This window comes from Oppia nitens, unplaced genomic scaffold, assembly GCF_028296485.1.
Source record: "Oppia nitens isolate AA-2021 unplaced genomic scaffold, nextdenovo-longstitch-racon4-pilon3 scaffold17_pilon_pilon_pilon, whole genome shotgun sequence".
In the NCBI taxonomy this organism is placed as follows: domain Eukaryota; kingdom Metazoa; phylum Arthropoda; class Arachnida; order Sarcoptiformes; family Oppiidae; genus Oppia; species Oppia nitens.
The window spans coordinates 129,985-155,382 of NW_026533196.1; the positions used below are offsets into that span (position 1 = coordinate 129,985).

The window sequence follows — 25,398 nt, forward strand, 5'->3', positions numbered from 1 at the left end:
AATGTTGTAAATAATATTCAATGAAATAATAATTATTATTATTAATATTAAGATAAAAACGTTTATTAATAGGTTTTCAAATTAAGATTCAGTATATGTGTAGTGTTGGTCTATAAAATTGGATATTTTATTAAATCATATTTTATTATATAAATCAATAGATAAAAATTGAAGTGAAGATGAAATGTTGGCAAATGTAATGGTTTTTTGATGCCATAAAATGGACTGTCATTTGGTTTTAGCACAAATTCAAACATAAATACAATACATATTAAATAGAAATAAAAAGAAATTTGCTTTTTTGTGACAAACATTAAAACATTGTTTAAATTAAGTTTGCTTTTCAAATGTTACGCAAAAATGTTTACAATTATAGTCTTAAAGTTAAATATCTTAAATCTACAGTTATTTTTCTGTAAATAACAAATAAAATTGAATAATCCAGGTCGATAATTTTATAAAATTAACATTATAATTAAATATTTATTAATTTTATTATTATTTTCTTTTTTATATATTAAATTTATTATAAGTTATATGATTAAGACTTTATTTTACAAATATTAAAAAATAGAAAAATAAAATGTATTTATTGTATGTCCAAATTGAGATTAAAATAAACTCAAATATAATTCAAGATTAAATTTATAAGAAATTACATTTATTTTCACTAATTATTTGATTATATAAAGACTATCCAAAATGTATTTAAAACATTTACATTATTTTTCAACAATTTATAATTAAATACATACGTTTAATTTTTGTCAAACTTTTTAGGTAAAAAATTGTTTTACTTTTCAAAAAAATAATTTTATTTTTTTTATTTTTTATGGTACCATACTTTCATTTACTGTATTTTGATACTTATTATATAAATTATTAAGTTAATTGCAAATAACAAATGAGTTTCAATATCTATTAAATTTGTATACAATATAACGTATTATTAGCAAAAATCGATATCTTTTAACAATGTTTATATAAAATATTAAATAGACAAATAATTTTAAAGAAAAAATAATTTATTTCTATATATGTTTTAAGACAAAACATACACAATATTTTAATTTAATTTAATAATTACATTTAATGGATATAATTTTGGTTTATAAAACATGTAATTTTTGTACTTAAGTGTTGATTTCAATTTTGATAAGACATGACAAGTTTTCTGCATAATATATTAATAATATATTTTAGTTGTCATGTATGTATAAATTTTGAAATATTATTTATATAAATCAAACATATAATATATTCTTTTAATATAATATTTTAAATTTTATATAAATATAAAAATTTATACATTTATATATTCATAACATTTGTATTTAATATATAACAATAGATAAAATTGAAATTATATTTACCTCTATTTGATTTCCACGAATTTATTCACATGTATAAAATTATTATTCAAAATGTAAAATAATATGAAATTTTGAATCGATATGATTTGAAAATTTTAATTTAGATAACATTTTACATGATATTATTGAGAATTTAAATTGTATTTATATATCTAGTTTTGCATTTTTTAGAAAGGCAATAATATATATATATATAGTGTTTCAATTAATGATAATTATAAGAAACAATCATTTAATTATTGTTTAAATGACACTCACATACACATAATGTTAGCTTAATTTCAATGTAACGACAAAAAAGTAATAGAAATGATTGCAACGATCAGCGCATTCAATATTATGTAAGAGTTGGACACAAATTGAATATTAGATTATTATTATTATATATTTTATAACACAAGTGAGTAGTATTGCTCGCTATGTCATTCATCGTGTATGTCATACAATATGCTTTTCGATGGCATCCCTGACCTGTCAACACATATTCAACTTATTTGAGACAACAGGCAAAACAAATAACATTTACTTCACTCTCCAAACCCTTAGAAAGAAGACATACTTATTAGTATTGAAGTAAATGTCATATTATTGTAGAGATAGAGAGCGCATGAGTTTAACTAATAACTGGCATATTCTTGCTGTTAGTGGCGGTGTTTGACTACATCCACACATACTGTATCTTATATTAAAGTATATCCAGAATCCAGTGATTCAGTAGCGCACAGCCTATTATAGCACAGTTAGCGTCAAAAATATGGCTATCCTTTGATGTAAACTTTGCTGTCAAAGCATTATATGTGTAACAAAAGTAACCTTTTATTCAAAGTATTACATAATTTAATTGATATATTTATATATACTCTAAATCTAACTCTTATATAACTGAAATAATATTTTTATATACAGTATACTAAAAAAATTACACAACAAACTCATGAATAGATATAATTTAATTTTCCTGAAAACTTATTATTGCAAACATTTCTATAAGTTATTTACAATATTAAAATTAAAACGTTATCTTTTCAGTGATTCGACAATCAATTTATTTGTTATTAATGTTAAAACATTTATAATATATTATATAAGTATTGAATTTTGTGATCATATTATATTAATTTATGTAATCTAATTATGCATATAATATATTATAAATGTAAAATAAATTATTAAAACATTACATTTAACTTATTTAGTTAAATTATTACATATTAGTATTTAATGATTTAAAATAAGCAAGTAACAAAATTTTCAAAAAGATTTTCAATAAAATGATTACAAAATTTTAAAGGCGTCATTCAGATAAGACGACCATGTACAGGAGGGGAGGGGGTTTAGCAAAAACGGACAATTATATGGAAAGGGGTAAACGGCTTATGGACGTCCATTTTTCTAAGTTATACAAATTCAAGTTCTATATTTTTAAAAATTAAGTTAAAATATTACGATATACTTATATATATATTATCACTGGAAGTTTGAGTAAATATTTTATTGAATATTTTCAATTTTAAATAAATTTTCTATTAACTAATTATAACATACATTAAATTTATTTAATTTACTAACTTTAATAATATTAGATTAAGCGCACAATGAAACCAATACTTTCAAAACAACAATTGTATAGTTTATTATACGATAGATTATATCATTTAATTTGTAACACATAGACAATCATATTATTTTTTAATGTTTTGTTTTGAAAGTATTGGTTTCATTGCGCGCTTAATCTAATATTATTAAAGTAACTATAATTATGCTAAATGTTGAATATAAATGTTTATAAAAACATTAATTTATGCTATGATTATAGTCTATAGCTTTTATTATTTTTTATCAGCAAATAAATGAAATTATAAAATAAATTGATGTAAATAAATAAATTAAAAATTTACATAATCAGATAAATCATAGTTATAAAAAATCTTAAATATAGAAAACATTTATTTATTACTGTTTTAAAAATTAGATATAATTATTATATATTATTTGTATTGGACAAGTTATGTTTAATCAATTAATATTTTACTTTAAATATTAATTAATATATTAATATACAATTGTTATACAATTCATATTTTAAAAAACAATTAATTTTACATTTTTAATTAATATTAGTTTTTAATTATAATATTTGGAGGTTTCGAATAAATGGACGTCTTAACTAACGGTTTACATTAAATAAGACGAATATAGATTTGGGGAGAGGGGGGCAAAAATTGTCTAAAACATATGGACGTCTTATCTGACGAATCCAAACATTTACATATATTATGATATTTAGTATAAGTTGTTAGTATAACTTAATTTAATCATTTAATTAAATCAAATATCTTAATATAAATTATATATGCAATCAACGTCTTAATAGCAAAATTATACTTTTTGTTATGTGTTAGTATAATAAATACAAATTGATTTTATTATTGATAAAATTTTTAAAAATCTATAAATAGTTAATTAAGGTTTTATATAAAATATATAGATATTAAAAAACATTTAACAAAAGCGCATAACTCTATTAAATATTTTAAATATCATATTTAAATAATTGTATCAAATCAAGTATTTCACTCATAAATTTTTATATCCATAATAATTTTTTTTTAGAAATTAAAATAAGATTAACTGTAATTTGCATAAATCTTTTAAATTTTATTCAATAACTTATTAATATTTTTTTATATAAAGTATGTAAAATCAAATAAAATTTACTAAAATAATTTATACAATAGTCATAAATATATTTGTAATAATTTCTGATAAATGTTATCTATTTTATAGCACAAGTTTATTAATATATTTACTCTATGTTATAAATTTATTAAATATTACTAATTAGAAAGTAAAGTGTTAAACATAACGTTTAAATAAGTTTAATATATTTTAAAATTGAAATTATTAAATATTTATCTATATTAAAAATATATAATATATTAATTTTACTAATAAACAAGGAATATATTGATTTGTATTTAATGCGATAATTGAATATTAAAATTAATAATATTGATAGGGTGTATAAATATATATAAAAGATTATTATATAAACTATTAATTAATACATGAAATATTTAAGTCTAGAAAATTAAGACAAATTGTGATTTATAATCATTTATGTAAAAATACTAACAAATATTGTAATTTCATAAATCATTACAACTATAGATGACTCTACCAAACATTTATTCCGTAAAACTACTTGTATTAATATTTTATACATATATAAGTAATAATAAAATAATAACAAAATTATAGATATTTTAGTTAAAATATTTTATTTTATATATATTTCTTTGTCATCTAAATTTGTCAAATAATATTAATTTGTACAATTAATTTTGGGGTTCAAATTTGTTTTATAATAATTTCATTTATCTATAACAAACTAATTTTTGCAAATTTAATTTTATAAGTAATAACAAATATATTAAAAACATTTAAAAATTGCTGAGTCAGTTAATTCATACAATTAAAAAAATTTTTAGTGATTTAAGGATATATGAAGTTTATATAATTAAAAAATGACAACAATTAAAAATTTACAATTTTTGTGAAAAAACAATAAACTTAATAAAATTAACAAATAATAATATTTAAATATTAAATAAATAGGAACAAAAAAAACACTATTGAATAGTTTTTTAAAATACAGATAAATACATTTGATGTAAAAAAGGTTTTTTTATATAAATAATAATAAATATGAAAATCCTAAGTTTTAAAAATATATTATTAATTATGTTTCTAATTGGTTTAGGTAGGGTTGATCAGACAGCATCTGCCAGGCCTCACGATTGGACAGTAAGCCGTCGAGCAGTGGCTTCATATGTTGGGGACATAGTTTGGCAAATGCATCGTAAACTGGTAAACAAATTGCATTTATGAACGACACTTGCATTTTAGGCAATTCATCCTTTTTCTCCCTATTCATCATATCCTGCAATCAATTCAATTAATCATTAATATCAATGATGTTTATAATAGTAAAGTAATTAATTGTTAACAAATGATATGAACATACAATGGGTTCAATATTGAGTTGTTGTTTTTCAATATCACCTTGCTCAAAAAATTCAGACGCAACTAATTCAGCCACAACTCTCTGAATTTCCCTATAAATACATAACATTTTATTAATCAATATTTTTAGGATATTTTACATTAACATTGATTTTGTAATTCTCGGAGAAAAACATCAAATTCTATATAATATATATATATATATATATATATATATATTGTATATATTTCATTTTATGCAAAATATATATTGTATAATGTCTTGAAATATAAAAATATATATAAATACATATATCTATTGTAAATGTAATAATAGTGGAAATTATATTTAGTGAAAATTCAATTTAAAAATCTTATTCAAACAAATGTCAAATCTAATTATCTCTCTTTAAATGTTTAGTTAAGATTTATATTATCTTCAATTTAGTAATTCCTTAATTAGATTCTAAAATTAATAACTATTATGAAATTTCTTTAATTAAACAAATAAAATAATAAAATATTAATAGATATATTAATCCCATAACAATTGTTAAATAAATTTTTTAATGAATATTCCCTCTGAATATATTAAATATGATATTTTAAATAAACCTAAAATTGTTTCTTTAAAATCTTTTTTTAATTCCATAATAAATAATTAATAATTATAAAGTGTTCATTTAACACATTATAAAATTTTAATAAAAATAGTAATTAACTAATGTAAACGATGCGTATACTTAAAGTACAGTAAATTTAATATACAATAAATATATTGTATTTATTATAATRAGTACAGTATATAAATAATGTGAATGTGTTTTGTGTAATGTAATGAATACCAGGGTTTAGTTATTGCTCCGATATCACAGCACGTCATCAGAAGACTTCTGAGTAGTGATCGATGCTCTTCATTGCCCATCCAATCATACTCTTCAGACTCAACTAATTTGAAGAACTGATCCCTATTTCTGAAATAAACGGCTAAATCTGTGGCGAGTATTGCTTCTTCTAAAACATGAACCACTCGTCTATACTCTTCAGGCGAGAGATGACTTAGTATTTGATTTCCCTTTTAATTAAAATAATGTGGGGTTTGTTTCAAATGAAAATTTTGTGATAAAATTATTAAAATAAGTGACTATTACTTGACTACTCAAAATCATTAGTGATTGATCGAAATGGTGGTGCTCTAGAGTACTGGTCGAATATAACTGTGCTAATGGTGAACATGACCTATAAAAAAATAATAGATTATATACTGTATAATAGTATAATAATAAATATAAATATAAATATAAATGATATATAATGTATAAATTAATCATTTATATGATTAAAAACAGTTGTTATCATTTATATGTCATTCTTTATATACAGTATATTACACTTAAAAGAGTTGTCACTCTTTCTGATACTAACTTTATTTGAAATGAATTATTGGTTCCCCTGTGGTCTAAGTCATGGCAAAGACAGGCGACAATGAGGGCTAAAGTCTCCAATTCACCCAAAACTCGACAATATTGGGTATTCTTTATATATATATATAAATAAATAAATAACACACAAAAACAAATAGTTTGACAATTAAATCAATTCATTATCTCATAATTTATTGAATTGTTTTTCGATAATAAAATTTATTATCAATAAATTTTTCTATATAAAGACAAATAAACTCTTTAAGACAATTACCACTAATATAGCGAACATCATTTGTGCGACATTGAAGGCATGTCTCCAATTGTGGTACAAAACTGGACGATAATTCTTCTTAACGCTGAGTATCCATTTGCAGAGTACCTGAGTTTGACATATAATTAATTATATGAATTTACAAATCATTTATATACGAGATATCCATTATTTATGTGCAAACCTTGTAATCGATTTGAAACCTTTCAATTAAATCGAGATCAAGAAACATACGAATACAGGCTTTAATCATAATATCTTCTTCGAGACTAAAATCATTGAAACGAAGACTCGCTAAGTGTAGAGCTGTTGTCGATGGGATCAGTTGTCGCTACAGTTTTATAAAATAATTATTATAAATAAATTTATTGAATTATTAGAAATCTTTTTTCAAAAAAAAAAATTAATTAATTTTGTTTCTAAAACTAAATTCTCGTTTAATGTATATTTTTATTAAATTAAATAAAAGACAAAAAACTTGTTTCTAAGTCTTTAAATTTATACGTAATTTTGACTCAAATTTTCTTTTAGTAAAAATCACTGAAAATTCAATTGAAATAAAAACAATAATAGACTTACAGCTACTTTCTGGGCTTCATCTTCTTGAGCCGAGGCGTGATATGAAAGCACTTCAAGGGTTACGCGCTGTTTGGCCATCGCTTTAATAGCCTTTTCGTAGAGCAATGTATTGGCGATTCCCATCCCCGCAAATATGGCAAAAGCCTACAAATATATTATAAGGAATGTATAGCCAGTACTAAGTAATCAATATATCGATTGATTATCAATCTTTCAACACTATATACATGATATGCACTCCAAATGTTATGATTTCTACTATTATTTCCTCAGTTAAAGTGTTTGACAAAACATTTATTATATCTTCTAAATAACAGAAACTCGTAAAACATACAAAATATATAACACATATATTATATAATATTATATAATATAATATAACAAAACCAAAACAGCACTCAAGTGTTTAGTTATTTAGGATAAGAATAAAATCCAATAAAAACTCACTTCAAATAAGTTTTCATCGTTTTTATTAAATGGTCTGCCATTAAGTTTATTAATGAGCTGAGAAACTCCGATAATCTTGTGGTCGGCATTATATATAGGCATACATAAGATTTGTTTGGATTGAAACCCTTTAGGGGTGTCCTCATCAACGGATGGATCAAATCTTGGATCTTCATATGCATCGGGAATGTTAAGTGTCTCTCCAGTGTTGGCCACATATCCGGTAATACCAATATTTATAGGAAATCTGCCCTCAAAAGGACTAAGTCGTGTCTCACATTCATCACTACTGCTGAGGTCTTCAGCCTCGAGATCAAAAACACGTGAAAAACTGAGGCATTGATTTCCTTCGACTAAACTCTCAATCGATTCATTTGATTTGGAGGGCAATAAAGTTTCACAACTGTCTTCTAAACCAAAATCCATGTCTTGTAAATTATCGGCTAATAACAAGATCTGACAACTAATATAGTAATTAAGATCAATAATAAATTAATTTTTTTTAAAGAAAAATGTAATCACATTCAGTAAATAATATTAGTTTGATTATAGACGACAAACCGCGAGCATTGAAGCAGTGATTGTATGTGAAGAAGTATTTTGTAAATAATGTTTTCAATGTTTGATTGTTTCTCAAACACCATTCGCGCCAAATCCAGTAAAACCTGATTCCGTTTGTTCTCTAATTGTGATCTTTCATAGAGCTGTGCATTCCTTATACCGATTCCACAGAATTGAAGATATTGTGAAAACACGTTCTCATCTTTGCTGACAAAACACGGACTGTCCTTCTTATTGATCACTTGTGCGACTCCCATCACTTCGCCATATATATCCAAAATGGGATTACAAAGCATATTACGGGTCAGATAACCAGTTTTCTGGTCGACCTCATCGGAGAAACGCGAATCCTATCAATAAATAGATATTTCAATAATGATTTATATATTATATAACAATATACAACACAATATAATATATCCATTAAGTATTGTACTAATAAAATGTTTGACAATATTTTATGAAACATGATTTGATCTTTCCTTTTATTTGCCTTTAGACATGAATTACACTTATCTGACAAATATAGCAAAAAACATCACAAGAGCTGAATAATAATATTACAACTCATATAATCATGTCTGACATCATTTGAGAAAATTTATGAGATTTTTTCGCTTAAATATTAAAGAAAAAAGTTTTATCCGATCGACGGCTTCGTATTAAATAAGAGATAAGTTTGGAGTAAAGCTTTTCCTTAAAATAATCGCCGTATCATTATTAATGGATTTACTGTCCATCCATTCCCTTATAACCATATTATATTGTATTGATATATACAGTACTACTACTGTAGACTACATGAAGTCAATAGTGAATACCACTACTGTATTGGCACTGTTATGCAATTGATAGACGAGTTAATGCTTAATAGGTTTAGAAATAGTCTACTTATTTAACTAGAGTTGCCTTTAAGCCGATTCTCATATTATTTCAAATATAAATGGATTAATTAAAACAAATACTAAATTCCAATCTATTAATCATATAAAACAAACATTTGTATACAAAAATATATATTTAGTTTAGTGTAACTCACAAAACAAAATAATTATAAATTATGAGCAAAATAATTAAATTTCTTATTTAAGTAATGTTGTATCAAAAATCTAAATTATTACATTGTTTTAGTCTTTCTAATGTATTATATAGTTATCAACCATAATATATTAGTTACAGTAATATTGTTACAAAATAATCTCAGTTGGCATCTAATCAATAAATTTTGTTTAATGTAAGTAATATTTTAAGTACATTTACTAAAACAAAACATAATACATAATATAAAAATGTTTTGTTATAAGTATAAGTAATTTTATCATATTTTCTAATATTATTATTTACTAAATCAACATTTTGTTTATTAATAAATATTTAGTTGCAAATAAATAAATTGCTTATCATTTACAGTATATAATAGAAGTCAAATATTTGTATAATTATTGTATAATAAATTTGGTCCAAACCTGATAACAATCGGGAATATTGACAGATTCGCCACTCTGTGCCACATAACCCACAATACCCTTACCCCAGGGGATCGATATTTCCTCTTTTTGCTCCATTTGTTCAATGGTTGACTGACACGAAACGTCAAATAATTGACTTATTAAACACCTATAAATTCAATTTAATTTAAGTTAAATATTATAATACAGTATTTCGATTATAATTTTAAATAAATATATTCTTTAATATTATTATAAAATGAGTTTTTTTTAAAAAGTTCAACAAAAAATATATTAAGAATAATTTTTTTAGTTTATCTCAATTTTCTAAGCGAAACATTTTTTCAAAAGGCATAAAAATAAAATTCAATATTTGCGACAAAAATCTTATTACCATTTGAAATAACGTTTTTAAAAAAGCACAAATTTAATATAAAATATAAAATTATTTAAATAGGAGATTTAGTATCTATAAAAGCATCTAAAATTCAATTCAAAACATTATTTGAGAAATAAGCGTTAAATAAAATCTAAAAAATCGTCAAAATTTGCAGAAAATTCCTAAAATATTTATAATAATAAATCTAATTTTTAATACTATTAAAATTAGTATTATTTACTAGTATTATTTATTTAACAACAAAACAATAATTAAAACAATACTATAAAACATTTTTCATATGTGAGTTTTAAACAAATACTGTAAAAAATTTGAGTTTTTAGTAATTCTCATTTAAATAACTACATGTATTTTTAATTAATAATAAATAATCCTTATTTATTTACCTTTAAAATATCACTGTTTTATAAACTAAGTTAACAAAAAATTCTTGTATTATCGTGTTTTCTATACAGAATATTCTTTACATTATTTTATATAAATAAATTTTATTTGTGTACAAAATGATTTATCAATTTTATCAATTATATTCTACAATTATTAAGTAGAAATGTTATTAAATATCTTAAATTAGATTCTAAAAAATAAACCACATTTTAATAAAATTTTATAAAATATTTGTTTTAAATATAATATGAAATCGATATTTATTTCGACTTTAAGATCATTATTTAATAAATAAAATTTTACTAAATAATATTTATTGAGATATTATATATTAAATACTTTAAGCAATTTAGTATAATTATATAAAAATTAAAAGTAATCAAATATAAATACTTTGTCTATTAAATTTTATTTATTCCTAAACAATCTGATTTATTTTTTAAAAACTTTCGTTGTAAATTTCCAGTAATAAAAATTAAATAAAAAAATTATTTGCTTAATATTAGTAGTAAAGAAATGTATTAACAAAAGTTGTTAATATAAGTATTTTTCATTTTTCGATTGAAATTAATGCTATACTTTAGAAAATCATTTATTAAAAACCTCTCAAAAAATCTCTATAAATAGACAACAATTATAAGATTATCCGTCTTTGAAAAATATATTAAGTTATTTAATAAACATTTATAAGTATTAATATATTTAATTAAATATCGTACTATAATATTATACATTTAGAATTTAGTTGACTTGTTTTACTCAATATATCTAATATTACAATTCATTAAAAGATACAAAAAATAAATTATTTTTAAATGAAATAAAAAGACGAAGACTTATGATAACAATATTGTATTCAATCTATTTATATATAAATATCATATATTTGTCTCTAAATCTAGATATAAACTTTATATTCATAAACTCCATTAAATAAAAAAACAATGTCTTTAAATGAAATTGAAATGAAAATGAAAAAATTGTGTAATTTTTTATTATTTATAAAATTAAATAGTGTTTAGTTATTTTTCCAATTAATCTTAAGTCATTGCCTACTAATTATTTTTACTGATTTATTAAGAAATTCTTTAAAATCTTTCATTTAAAAACTCAATAACTATCAACAAAATTATAATATTAAAATGCAATTAATAATTAAATAGTATGAATTTTGTTTTTGTTATAACTTTACTTAAACAAATATAAAAACAAACAAAAAACTTTTGTTGATAACATTGTCAAATAAAAAAACAGTTAAATTTGTTTGTTATGCTTAGTCGACAGTAATAAAACAATAGTAATAAATGCAAGTCTATAATAAATATAATACTGTATTATACACTCACCGGTTTGGATCGTTTTTCTCTCCCTTTACCTAAAAAGTAATAAAAGTATATATATATATATATATATATAAAAGTATGTGAATTAGTTAATTAAATATTCATAAGTTTTTTATATAAGTATTTAATATGAAATACCAGGAAAAGACTGCAACGATCGGCATTAGTAAGTATTGAAACATTTTTAAGAATCTTATGACATAAGGACTTAATGTCTAAATCATTGCAAATATCTTTCACTAATTCGAAGATTAATTCTCTTTCATTAAGTGATTCCAATTCTTGTCTCGTTTTCGCCGGAATTCCTCTATTTATATTGTCTGTCGAACCCCTTTCCGCCCCCGGAATTGGTAGAAAAGTGGGCGTCCCGTCAACAGTGGTCGAAACCATTGGCCTTAAGAAGCAACCACTTCTTTCAAACTCGTGCGCCGATATTTTGCGGACAGGAGTCGTAGCGCCCGAGTTATCAGCACTGGGAGCACATGAGGTGTTTCCTGAAGCACCTAAAATAGGCGAATGTATAATCGCGACTATAAAGGAAATAATGGGCAAAATTGTATATAAAGTGATATAAAAAGAAAAAACAGATTTCAAAGCCTAATGGCAGTGAAATATTTCTGCACATTAAACACAATGTAGTGTTGAGTTAGTTATTATAATACAGCAATAGTTGTGCCATAAAATTGAGTGAAACCAACAAAAATAAGAAATAAAAGAGAATTAAAGTCAATTAATATTAAACAGTCAAATGTTTATTATGTTTAGTACTTTAGCGCAAATAGTACTGCAATAGTAGTGCTGTTACTTAAGATTAAAAGTTATTTAAAAATAGAGAGACAAACTCATTATGCAAGTGATTAAACAAATAATGAAAGGTATGATATTTATGGTAACAGTGTTGTCACTCACCTGCACTTACAGACGCTGAATGAGCTAAAAGCCAGTTATCGACGAGAGATCGCGAAGCCTTCCTCACGAAGTAATCCTGAACAAAGCCCGGGTGTTCATCCAACCAATCCTTATTATATATATATATATATATATTAATCAATATCATATATATATAACATATTATATTCAGTTGGTATACCTCCATGTGATCAAACTCTTCATTATTAAAGTACTCGACACTTGAATCATTGGGATCTCCTTCTTGATTTTGTCTCGCTTCAGACATTTTGATTAACGGGAGGTTAATGTTTGAGCGATACGTCTTTGTTGAACCTCTTGGATGCCAACCTATACGTGCGTTCATTAGACTAATAATTAGCTTTTGTAGCGCTTCGTTGTATGGGTAAGGATCGGGGAGACAGTATTGCTGACCGGGTGGCCACAGAGGTCTCCAAAGGGCCGAAGCAATTGTTGGACAGATAGTGGTGGGAGTGGTGGCTGTGTTGGCAGATGTTGTGTTTGTGGTGTTAGGATAGTCTTCGGTTAGGTTTGAGGTGTTTGGCTGCGGATGTATRGAAGTGTCGCCTCCTTTGCAAGATTCCAGTTTAGCCACCTTTTTGAGATACCCTAACATTTCGTGATAAACAAAACGTATCAACCAATGACCAAATTCATCAAAACAAACGCCAATCAAACAGAGTTTGCAAAAACAAATCAGTTGTCAAACAGTCATTGTGTCCAACACTCTAAAGCCTATGAGATTAAGTGCGAGAATTGCAATCAATATTTTTTTGTCGCTTTTTATAGCATTAGTGCTAATATTACAATATAACAGTCATTTGCATCTTATTAATCAATTTACTTTTCACACATTTTCACATAATATAAATACCCATTTATTCAGTTAAGTCAACATACAGTTTACATGCTATTTAATTGACAACTTTTACAATGATTTTCATAAATATAATACAAAATAGCATTTGAATAAATATATAATATTTCAATATATTTGTAGATTAAAACAGTATAATAATATAATATTATACAAACATTGTATATGTTTAAATTTTGTATTGGCTGATTATTTTAATTTATAAAGTAATTCAAAATAATTTTTTATTATTATACAAATTACTACAATATATTGTTTTAAGTTATATCTATAAAATAAAACATACAGATAATATATAAATTGTTAAATATTAAAGACTCATATTAAATAACTTTAAAATATTTTATAAATAAAACTATCAATCATTAAATGAAATTTAATCCAAAACTCAATATTGTTTATTGATTATTATAACACAAAATTTAATATTATATTTTTTGGATGCTTTTCCTATTCTTAAATAGTAAGACTAAAAGAGATTATGAAAAATTCATGTTTTCAAATGCATTCAATGAACCAAAATCTTCAAACACACTATAGATTTAAAGCATTTTTTGCATTGCATTAAATATAAAACTTTGATTAAATCGATTTGATTTGTCAATGCTTTGACATTATTTAAATTTATTCAAAGCTTTAATTTAAAAAGCAAGTGAATGAACAAATAAAACACACATTTATTTATTTATCAGTAAAAAGTCACAAAAAACAATCCTTTTTTTGTAGTTTAATTTAATTCAAAACCATGACTACAAACTGTTTGCCCACTTTTTCTTATTATATAAATTATAAGTTAAACATACTGTATATAGACTTTAATTTATAATATATATATAATTTGACTAATATATACATATAAATTTATATATAGTACTGTATGTAATATCAATAAACTAAATTATTTATTTGTTATACGGGCTTTGTATTCWAAATTTTAATAAATACAGTATAACATGTAATAAAAATATTGTTTTATATTATGTAATAAATTCAATATATCATATCATTTATTATTCTATAGTTATCCGGAAATTAATAATATAATTTTAAAGTTTTGAATTTTAGTKTTAGAACTAAACATCAGTGTAATGTAAATATAAATTTTGTATAAAAATGTAAGATATAATAAATGCAGTATTTGTAAAATGTTACAAAAATGAATTTACTATATTATACAGAATATTCTTGTGATATAAAATAAATATTAAAATACTAGTATTGCTGAACTGATATTTAAATCAAATATTTTATTGAGATGTTTGAAAATCATGAAAAATAAATGTTTTTATAATTATTTATTAGTGATGTTAAATAAATAAAATTTTATTTTAAAATTTCGATCAATAGATATTATCTAGATTAAAATCTAGATTTTTTTTATAAAAATTTATATTATTTATAGAATTACTTACTTAATTGAAACTTTTAAATTGAAAAATATATTAATATTTGATTTATATATATAAAGATATAAATGTAAATGCTATTTAAAATTTTTAATAAATTAGCTAAATTCCGACTATACTACTACTACTAGTATTATACTACTGAAATTCTAAAATTGACTTGATACTTTAAACATTATATTTGATTTCAAAAATAATAAATTTTATTAACTAAAGCTTATTTAAAATATATCACCTAATATATCTATCATACCTTTTTTATATTTATACTTCATMTAGCATAATTTATGCTAAATATTACAATTTTATAATAAAAAGTTTTAATTACTTGATATTTAAAATATTTAATAACAAAAAATGTAGCATTAAACATAAAAATACTAAATTAATAAATATAAATTAATACATAAATAAATGTTAATTTATGCGTTAATTAACTAATTAGCACTAATATATTCAATGCTATATTTATACTTATATAGTCACGAATATCATAAATATAATATTACATAATTTTAGCATAAAATTCTTGTTATAAATTAAAAATTTTGAATGTTATTAGAAAAACTAAAGTCAATGAAAAAAGCAATATTTGTTAAATGACTTAAGGACTTGAATTTAATCAAAGTTATGTATAGTTAAATAATAAAACATACGGTAAATTAGCTAACATTAATTTGCCAGAAGATAAATTTATATGAGATATAATATTGAATATAACAATTTTTTAATAAAATTTTATTAACATTTACTATTACTATAAAAATATTTCAAATTCGATAAGTTTTAATTTTAAATAGTTTAACTATTATTAATTTTTTAATAAGAAAATTAATTAAAATTTAGCATTTTAAAATCTAATGTAATTATTTATAAAATGTAATTTAATTTAATAACTCTCTCTCTCTCTCTCTCTCTCTCTCTCTCTTATAAATATGAATTAAATTTTATAAAGTTAATTGATTTTTTAAAATATTATTTCAAATAAAAATAAATAAGTAATTTCAAATTTATATAAATAATTAATGAAAAAATAGATATAATCAATGAAATAAAACATAAATGTTAATTCAATATTGAATATAATAAAAATTAAAAAATATAAAATCTTTGAATATAAAATATAAACAAAATAATACTAATTGTAAATACTGTATTATACATAATTAAAAACAATGAAAAGTAATTTAATTGTATTTCTAATGTTATGTTAAAATCTATAAAATGCTAAACAATTTCAACAAAATTGAGACAAAAAGTTTTTAAAAAATACATTACATCGACAAACTTAAAAACTCAAATTGATATAATAAATGTTCAATTCATATAAAATACAATTATAAATATAAATTCATTTATTTATTATATAAATTATTTGTCATTTTTTATTGTAAAACAGAATGATTTAATGTCGCAAAAATAAACTGATATAAAATATACAGTATATTTGGACATAACTTATCGATTAATTTAATGGGGATTTTACACTATAGAAATAGGAAACGTTTGGTCAAAATTGATTGAAATAGAGATGAAATATGAGCACAAATTGTTGTTTTCAACTGAGAAAAAGTCAAACCAATAAAAATAAAGTAACTAATAATTCACTGTTTCAATGGAAATGTTCATAAATTTAGAGATCAAAATGTATTTTCAAAACAAACTGTTATATAAAATTTTTAGTGATAAAAGCTATCGTTAGATTCATTTCTATAAAAAAAATAATATAAACCCATTTTCATAGTATGAGAGAGAGAGAGAGACCACCAAACATATAACAACAAACAATTGACAAAAAATTCTACACAAATACTAAATTGATTTTTTACTCTTAATTTGTAATTCAAATGTCAAATAAAACTAAAAACTAAAACAGCAATTGAAAATTATAAATCACTTTTTTGGAGACATTTTTTGATTCAATGAAGCAATTGTATTGTATTTTTTCAACATAAATAAGTTATAGTGCAATGCCATTGATTTTTATAAAACATTATATTTAGCACATGTTTTTGCAACAACTAATAATAAATGTTATGACTATATATTTATAGGATATATTAATAAATCATTTATTTAACAATATTTAATTTTTTTTATTGTTGTTATTAAGATTCATTTTTCAAAAATATATAAATAAGTATTTTTGAGTTAAATTATTAATAGGTTTTGATTGAAAACAATTTTATTAAAAGCATTATTTGTTGTGTAAAAGCCTATTATATTTTATGACCGTTTTTTAAAAAAAAGTCACTGCCATTAGTTTTATAATAATAATAATACTTTTCACCAAAATATATATTTTTTAAAAAGTATTTTTAAGCAAATAAATTTGAAAAACATTTTTTTCTATACATAATAACAATGAACTTAGATTTGAAATTTTTTATTTATAAACATAAAACATCAGTTTAATATTAATATAAAGATCATGTATTATAGATTTTTTATTGTTTAAAAATATGACATAACAATAAGGGTCTGTTTTATATTAAACATCAAAAGTTATTTACCATTTTCACGACTAGACTTTAAATGCAAACAACATAACATTAAATTGAAACTATTGAAAAATAATAGATTGATATTTTTTCTTATTATTTATCATTTAAATCTAAATAAATTCTTAATATATATAATAATATATATAAATACATAATAGAGTTTCATTTTTATTTATCCATTAATAAAATATATCAAATATTGTACATAAAATAAATTTATTAAAAAAGACAAATAAACAAAACTAAAAACATGTGTACTTTTATGTATACATTACTTGTTTGGATATTATAGTAATTTAAAACAAATAAATAAAGAAGAAATTCTTACATTAATGAACACAACAACACAACAACAATACATCAATTAAATTAATGTCTAACCAAAAAACAACTTTCCTCTAAGCCATCCAAATGCTTATCACTGTATTATATAGTGTTTACACTAAAACTGAAACACAAGAATTCAAAATATATTGATTTTAAGTTAAATTCAAACCCAAAAATGATAATATGGTTTAATATCTAAACCACTATTACATGTTTATATAATATATATATTTATATATAATTGAAATATATTTAGTAACACTTTTGATGTTTAAAATAATACAATTTTATGTATTTTATTATACAATAAAACATGATATAACTAAAATAACGTGAAATATAGTCGTTAAAAACAATTTGAAAGATAATTTCTTTAATAATAAACTCAAACATATATATGAAATATACGTCTAAAAATACAATAATAATTATTTGTAAACAACATATCATAACAATATAATTTATATATATAATGAATAAAGTAATATAAATTGATTCGCAAAATAGGAAAAACGTTTTTTGAGAATAATTTCCTCGCAAATAGTATATGTTTTGTATTATCATAACTTCTATTATGTTTAGTATTAGTTAGTACATTGTTTACTATTAGTAATTAATATTTTGATTTATTGGAAATAATTATTTTTTAGAATTTGATTAAATAACTAATTTTTTAAAAATTAAAAATTCTATATAAATTAAAGTAAAATAAATTATGATTTGTTCTATTATTAACATTATTATATTTAATTTCATATTAATTAGCCTTATTTTTATTAGTTTTATCAAAATTAAATTGAATATTACAATTAAACATGTAATTTTTTAGACCTTGTTATTTAAGTCTACATGAGTAATATACATTTCAATAAATTATTGTATAGATGATAAAAATTATAATTGAAATAACAAATTTATTTGAATAATTTTACTTATTTTAATTGTAATTGAATTTATTTACCTAAAACGAGTCACACATATTTTGCAACCGATTGTTTTATAAATATATTATGTATAAATATATATTGTAACACAATATATAATACAAGTTATAACACTATATTTACAATATGACAATTCTATTGTATATTAAATATACGAAATATATATATATTCTAATAAAAATTAAATTATTTTATCATCAAATTATTGTATCAAATGAAAATAATTCTAATATAACATTTAGTAAATAGTATTTTAAATTATATAATATATTATAATTGAAATAAAGATAATAAATATAATCAATTATGATCTGAATTAGTGGTTCAAACGTGAATCACAAAAAATCATGTCTCTTATATCACTTATCACAATATAATATCAAATTACAATAATATAGATTTACCCCCAAATATTATTTACAAAATCAATTGATATATATTAATATGTATATATACATAAATATCTTAATGCATTTTATTAATGAAAAATTCATCTCTTTTTTAAACTATTAACTTTATCATAAAAATAGACTGAAATCTATAAATAAAAAGTAATTATTTAAATAGTCTACAAAATTGCGATATTAATCGATTATTTGGGAGTTACAGATGCATACATTCACCTAATTATATATGGATTGTCAACAATATATCTAAATTTATAATAATATTATATTCAACAAAACAGCTTCTCATTACACGCTTATTATTTCATACAAATAATAAACATTTTATTTATTTAATAATAACATTTAATTCAATATAGTCATATATATCAGATATATATATATATATATCTACTAATATCGTCATAACTATTTGTATACTCTTTAAATAGTTTTGGCCTACAATTAAACGTTTTTAGCAATTATTTTATCATATATCGTATCATAATATATATCATAAATTTATACTATTTTTTATATGATGTGTGCATATAATGTATTATATCAGTATATATATATATATATGTGTGTGTGTGGACATCTGCTTCTCAATCTATATTTAAGTCCAACAAAACAACTATTAGTTACAAATGGCTTAAAGATTAATCATTGAATGGTATGATGTCGTCAAATGTTTGGCACTTTTGGTAAAAATAAAACAACTTTCCAACTTGTATTCAATGTGTCCAATATTATGATCATTACTGTCTGTAAACAATATTGTTTGAATGTATTACAAATTTAACTCTACAATAGTACTGAATCTTTTTTTGTGACAAATTTATGTAATACTGTATTACTAATACACTTTTATTTGATTGATTATATAAAAATATYAATAAAATTGAAATAGTTTGATAACATTTTAAAAGTTATATCTAAAAGGATATAAAAAATAATACATTTTCAATAGGTTTTAATATTTATAGAAAATAAAATTTTTCAAAAATACTTTAAAATCTTAATGATATAAATTTTTTGAAATATCTATATTATCTATATTTTTGTAAAGTTTATAAAAATGTGATATTTTATTGTGAACTATCGATAATATATCTATAGATCTCTTATGTTTATATATATATATTTGTCAAATATTTGATGTTAGCTTTGGATGTGATGAGAGAGTGAAGTCAATCGATTGATTTTATTATTGTAGAAATAGTAGTCAGAAATGTATAGTATTTACAGTACTTTAGGCTATAAATTGCTTATCTTATTGTTTGAATAACACTAAGAGTTGGAGGTTAGGGTCTAAAGTATAAGGTTTGCCATCCAATAGACAAACATAACTACAGTACACTGTTTTGCATTTGATTCAGTAAATTATAAACAAAAACATTTCAATCGATAATGATTAGAGAATATCAATGTTTTTGTTTGGTTTATATAAAAATATCGTTTTTATTTCAAGTATAAATCAAAACCTATATTTATGATAAGTTAAACAGTATTTTGATACTGACATTAAAGTATTGAAAAACAAAGATTAAATCTTTTAAAAACATAAATTGTTTAATGAGGTGAATAAATGTTTATTATCATAATAATATCGAGAGTATAAAAATAATATCATTTAAAACATTACAAATATGTTTAATTTAAATTTGTCAATTATTAATTTAAACATTTAGAAATTCTAATATTATAAATATTATTATTTTTAAACTATAATTTAGTATCAAAAAACCTCAAACTGTAAGTATTATTTAAAAGTTGTTAAAAAATATATTATAAAGTAATAAAATTTCTAATACTTTTGATTAAAAATCATTTTATTAATTGATGACAAAATTATTTTTTAAATTAAGTCATAGATTTAGTAAATTAAAAGATACCACTTTTGTAATCAAAACATTAAAGCTGTAAATCAAAACATTGGAAAATGTTTGCCAAAACTTAAATCAATTTATAAACTGAGAGTTAATTAAGAATATAGTGATTGTATTGTTTGATTAATTTAATGAATAGATTAAAAGGCTTTTCCCTATAATTTGTCTCAATATTTGCAATGTTTTAGTAATTAATAAATAGTATGATATTTATCTGTCAGTTGCAGTCAATTGTCGAGGACTTGTGTGTATACACTGTATACTAAATTTATATATTATAGAAATATTATATAAGGTTTAATAATTTACTATTTGTTTTATACTATAAATTATAAAATATTAATAAAAACTTATATTTATATAATCTTATAACATTTTCTTTATATTATATTAATATAATTTTATAATATTGTAACTTCATAGTAAAATAAATACAGTAGATGTTATTTTATAGTAAATAGTGTAGATAACAAATATAAATGTATTGCAAACTATTTACAATACAAATAGTTAATATAGCAAATACAGTATACTGTATGATATCAATACCATTACGTAATAATAAAAATGTCAGTTTTCAGCAATACTGTAGTACAGTATATAGCATTTCATGACATTAATCAACAAAATATGCAAAAAATTAATGATTCATTGATTGAATATATTTTTTAATTAACTTTTTGTAGATTTTGGATTTAGTATTAGATTTTTAGACATTTCAGGAAAATCTATACATATTATGGGAAACATTGCATATTATTTTGTCTGGAGCTTAAAACCTGTTTTCTAACATTTAATATTAATATTTAATATATTATAAATATAAAACAAATTATATAAAGTTATTTAATTTAAATAACAAATAAAATGCAAACTTGAGATATAAATTCTAAATAATAATTATCGTTATTGTCATTTACACTATGATATAAAAAACAAGTGTTGAATATATTGAAAGTCGATATGATGTCAAACGCGATCATCATTTACTTAAGTCCTTGAATTCAAGTAATACAAGCTATAAATAAAGTCAATGTAAATGCAATCCAAGGTTAGGCATTCCCTTAATAGGAACCTCCAGTTACTGGTAGGCCTCACCCTATCCTCTACCCTACAAACACACGTCACTCCTATTTCTCAGAGCTATTGTAACTAAATTAACAGATCATTTAGTAAAATGAATGATATGTAAAATAATGGCAATAATGGCACCAATATATTGCATATTCAACTATTTATTGGTATGTCATTCAATTGACTATCATATCAGTACCTAACTTAACGAGAAGTTGTAATCATTTTTACAACAATTTCAATCATTTTAAATCAACATTTTGCCAAACATTTGCTATACATTACATACCAATGACAACATAACTAATAATAAAATAATATAACATTAATACTGCTATAATAAAATATGACTTTTCCTTAACTAATAAAACAATTATATATTTCATATATTTTTAATAATACTCATGACTTATTGTAAGTCATATCTTATTTGATATAATTTCTAAAGAATGACAATTATTATCAAAAATATTAGTTTTCAATACAAATGCATTATAAAGTTTATATGATTACAAAACTTTAGTTTATAAGCAAATGTCAATTTTAAAGCATTTAAAGATAATAAATATAACATAATTTATCAAATAAGATATTATATAATTAATATGAAACACACCTTTAATGGACGGGCAACTGACGCATACCTATGACACACATCACTCATTACATCAATTTGTTATATAATTCATAATTTTAACACTAAATTAAATGCTTTTAATGAATAATGTAAATCAATCAATAGCTATAAAAGTTAATTCAATAAAATCAATAAAATCAAGTGTTGGCATAACTTGACATCAATTAAGATTTTAATACAAATTCAATATAAATATGATATGAAAAGTAAATTCTGTGTAATTCAAGGGAAAGTCGTGTTTCGTGGCCTTCGATGGCAATGTACAGTACATTCACTGAGATTAGTGGTACAGCACAGGCAGACAGACATTGCCAGCACTTATAGCTAAATAATAGACAATCGCTTTGTAATTATATTGTCAATGATGTGTAAACTTGTTTTGCATACTAATCAAAGGCATAACTCATATGATGTTTGAACTCATACTGTATTTTGTCGAGACTTTCAATAACTGGAGCACTGTTTTACTGAGTCTATTGCAATGCACTTCAAAATAATTATCATTGACTTATAAGTTTGTAATCATTGAAAAAAGTGAAAAAAAGTTGTTATGTAAAAAACTTAATCACAAATCTAAAAAATGACTGTTTTTGTTATGAAAACTGTGTTTTCACGACTATAACTACAACAACACTAAAGTTTTGGACAATATTTGCCAAATAAATAGTTGTCTTTTGCATCAACTCTTGCAAACTCTCAACTCTCGGCTAAACATAGTGTTAGACACTAACATCAAAATGCTATGTAATACACATACAGTACATATTACACACTAGTGCTAAACGTGTAGTATAGCACTGTCTTACTGTTTGACAGAGTTTTGAGAGGAGAGAGAGTGAGAGGACGGGTAGCACACAGTGTGCACATATACATTGCATACATGTATTGGCAAATTAACAACAAATAAGCCATCATTTCGTGTCGAGTCTATCATTACAAGGCTTACCAATGCGTTTACTGCCATCTGATTGCTATAACACCGACAATCAGTGGCTATATGTTTGCCACAAATACTTTTATTATATACTTTTTTGGTGTCATAGGAAAGGTTATAATAATACTAATAATAATATAATAAATAAATAGTTTATGAAATATACATACTTTTCATTGTGGATGTACTGCCAAATAGGTTAATCCAATGACCAGTTGATGAATTAAGTCAGTTATAGATATATTAATCAAAATATGATTTGAATGTATAAGTTAGGCATCGACTGTATGTATGTATTGACTGTACGACTAGCACATCGATGACACCAATTGTATATTAGTTGTGATATGAAGTGCTGTTTGAGAGCTGACAGGTTGTAAACCACATGCAATGCAACAGATGAGAGGCAGTCAATGAGTATGTGTTTTGCCAACTCTTATAATACCTGTCCTGTAATGCAATGATAAATAAGCTTATTATAGACTGACGTCAATCAGTCAATGCATTTCAAAAACTGTATAAACGAGAGCTTTGAACGCAAATAGTCAACAATAGTATGGATTGTAAGCCAATAATTAACTAAAATATCATTTGTTGACTTTTACCAAACATTTTATTGGATGCAATCATTTTACCAACAAATGGCATCAATTTAGGCGAGTCTTAACACAATAAGCAAACATTGGTCATTGCATTTAACATTACTATTAATTAACAACTTTATATCATTTATGTAATCTTATAAAATATTAATCATATAAAACATTAATCATATAAAACATTAATCATATACTATACTTTATGAATATATTTCATTAATAAATTATATAAGCTATTCAATAGTATAGGACTGACCACTTTTGCAATCAATATTCCCTATAATTTACTACTTTATAACATTTATATATAATTATATATTCATAGATCTATGAATATATAATTTATATTAATCATAAATATGATATGTTTAAGAATTTAACACTTATTAATCAAATCATTGATAAGAAATATCCATTTTATGCTAATATCTCAATTTGTTTTATTTTTTTTAAATTATTAATATTTTTATATAATGCTATAAAATTTTTAAAACAGATTTAACTATAATAATTAAATATTTCATATAATATAACTAAAAACAGATTAATAAAACTAATATCAAATAATATGTGAAGCATTTATAATACATAAATTGATAACAAACCTGGTTTTGACGAAATTAGATTTTATTGATGATAACAATTATTAATTTACTGAGGATTTACTA

General features: G+C 21.9%; 1 protein-coding gene across 1 annotated transcript; it reads right to left on the reverse strand.

Annotated features, from left to right (window-relative positions):
- Positions 1–5,115: 5,115 nt before the first annotated feature.
- On the reverse strand, positions 5,116–24,608 carry LOC128965471 (dual 3',5'-cyclic-AMP and -GMP phosphodiesterase 11-like). Its single transcript, XM_054312176.1, has 16 exons — positions 24,302–24,608; positions 13,332–13,759; positions 13,151–13,259; positions 12,380–12,771; positions 12,245–12,273; positions 10,130–10,280; positions 8,664–9,013; positions 8,103–8,565; positions 7,656–7,799; positions 7,261–7,407; positions 7,077–7,184; positions 6,804–6,913; positions 6,530–6,617; positions 6,224–6,453; positions 5,401–5,491; positions 5,116–5,316 (listed from the first exon to the last, which is right to left on the reverse strand). Exons 1-16 carry the CDS (start codon positions 24,306–24,308, stop codon positions 5,116–5,118), a joined length of 3,048 nt encoding a protein of 1,015 aa, XP_054168151.1. The 5' UTR covers positions 24,309–24,608.
- Positions 24,609–25,398: the final 790 nt, after the last annotated feature.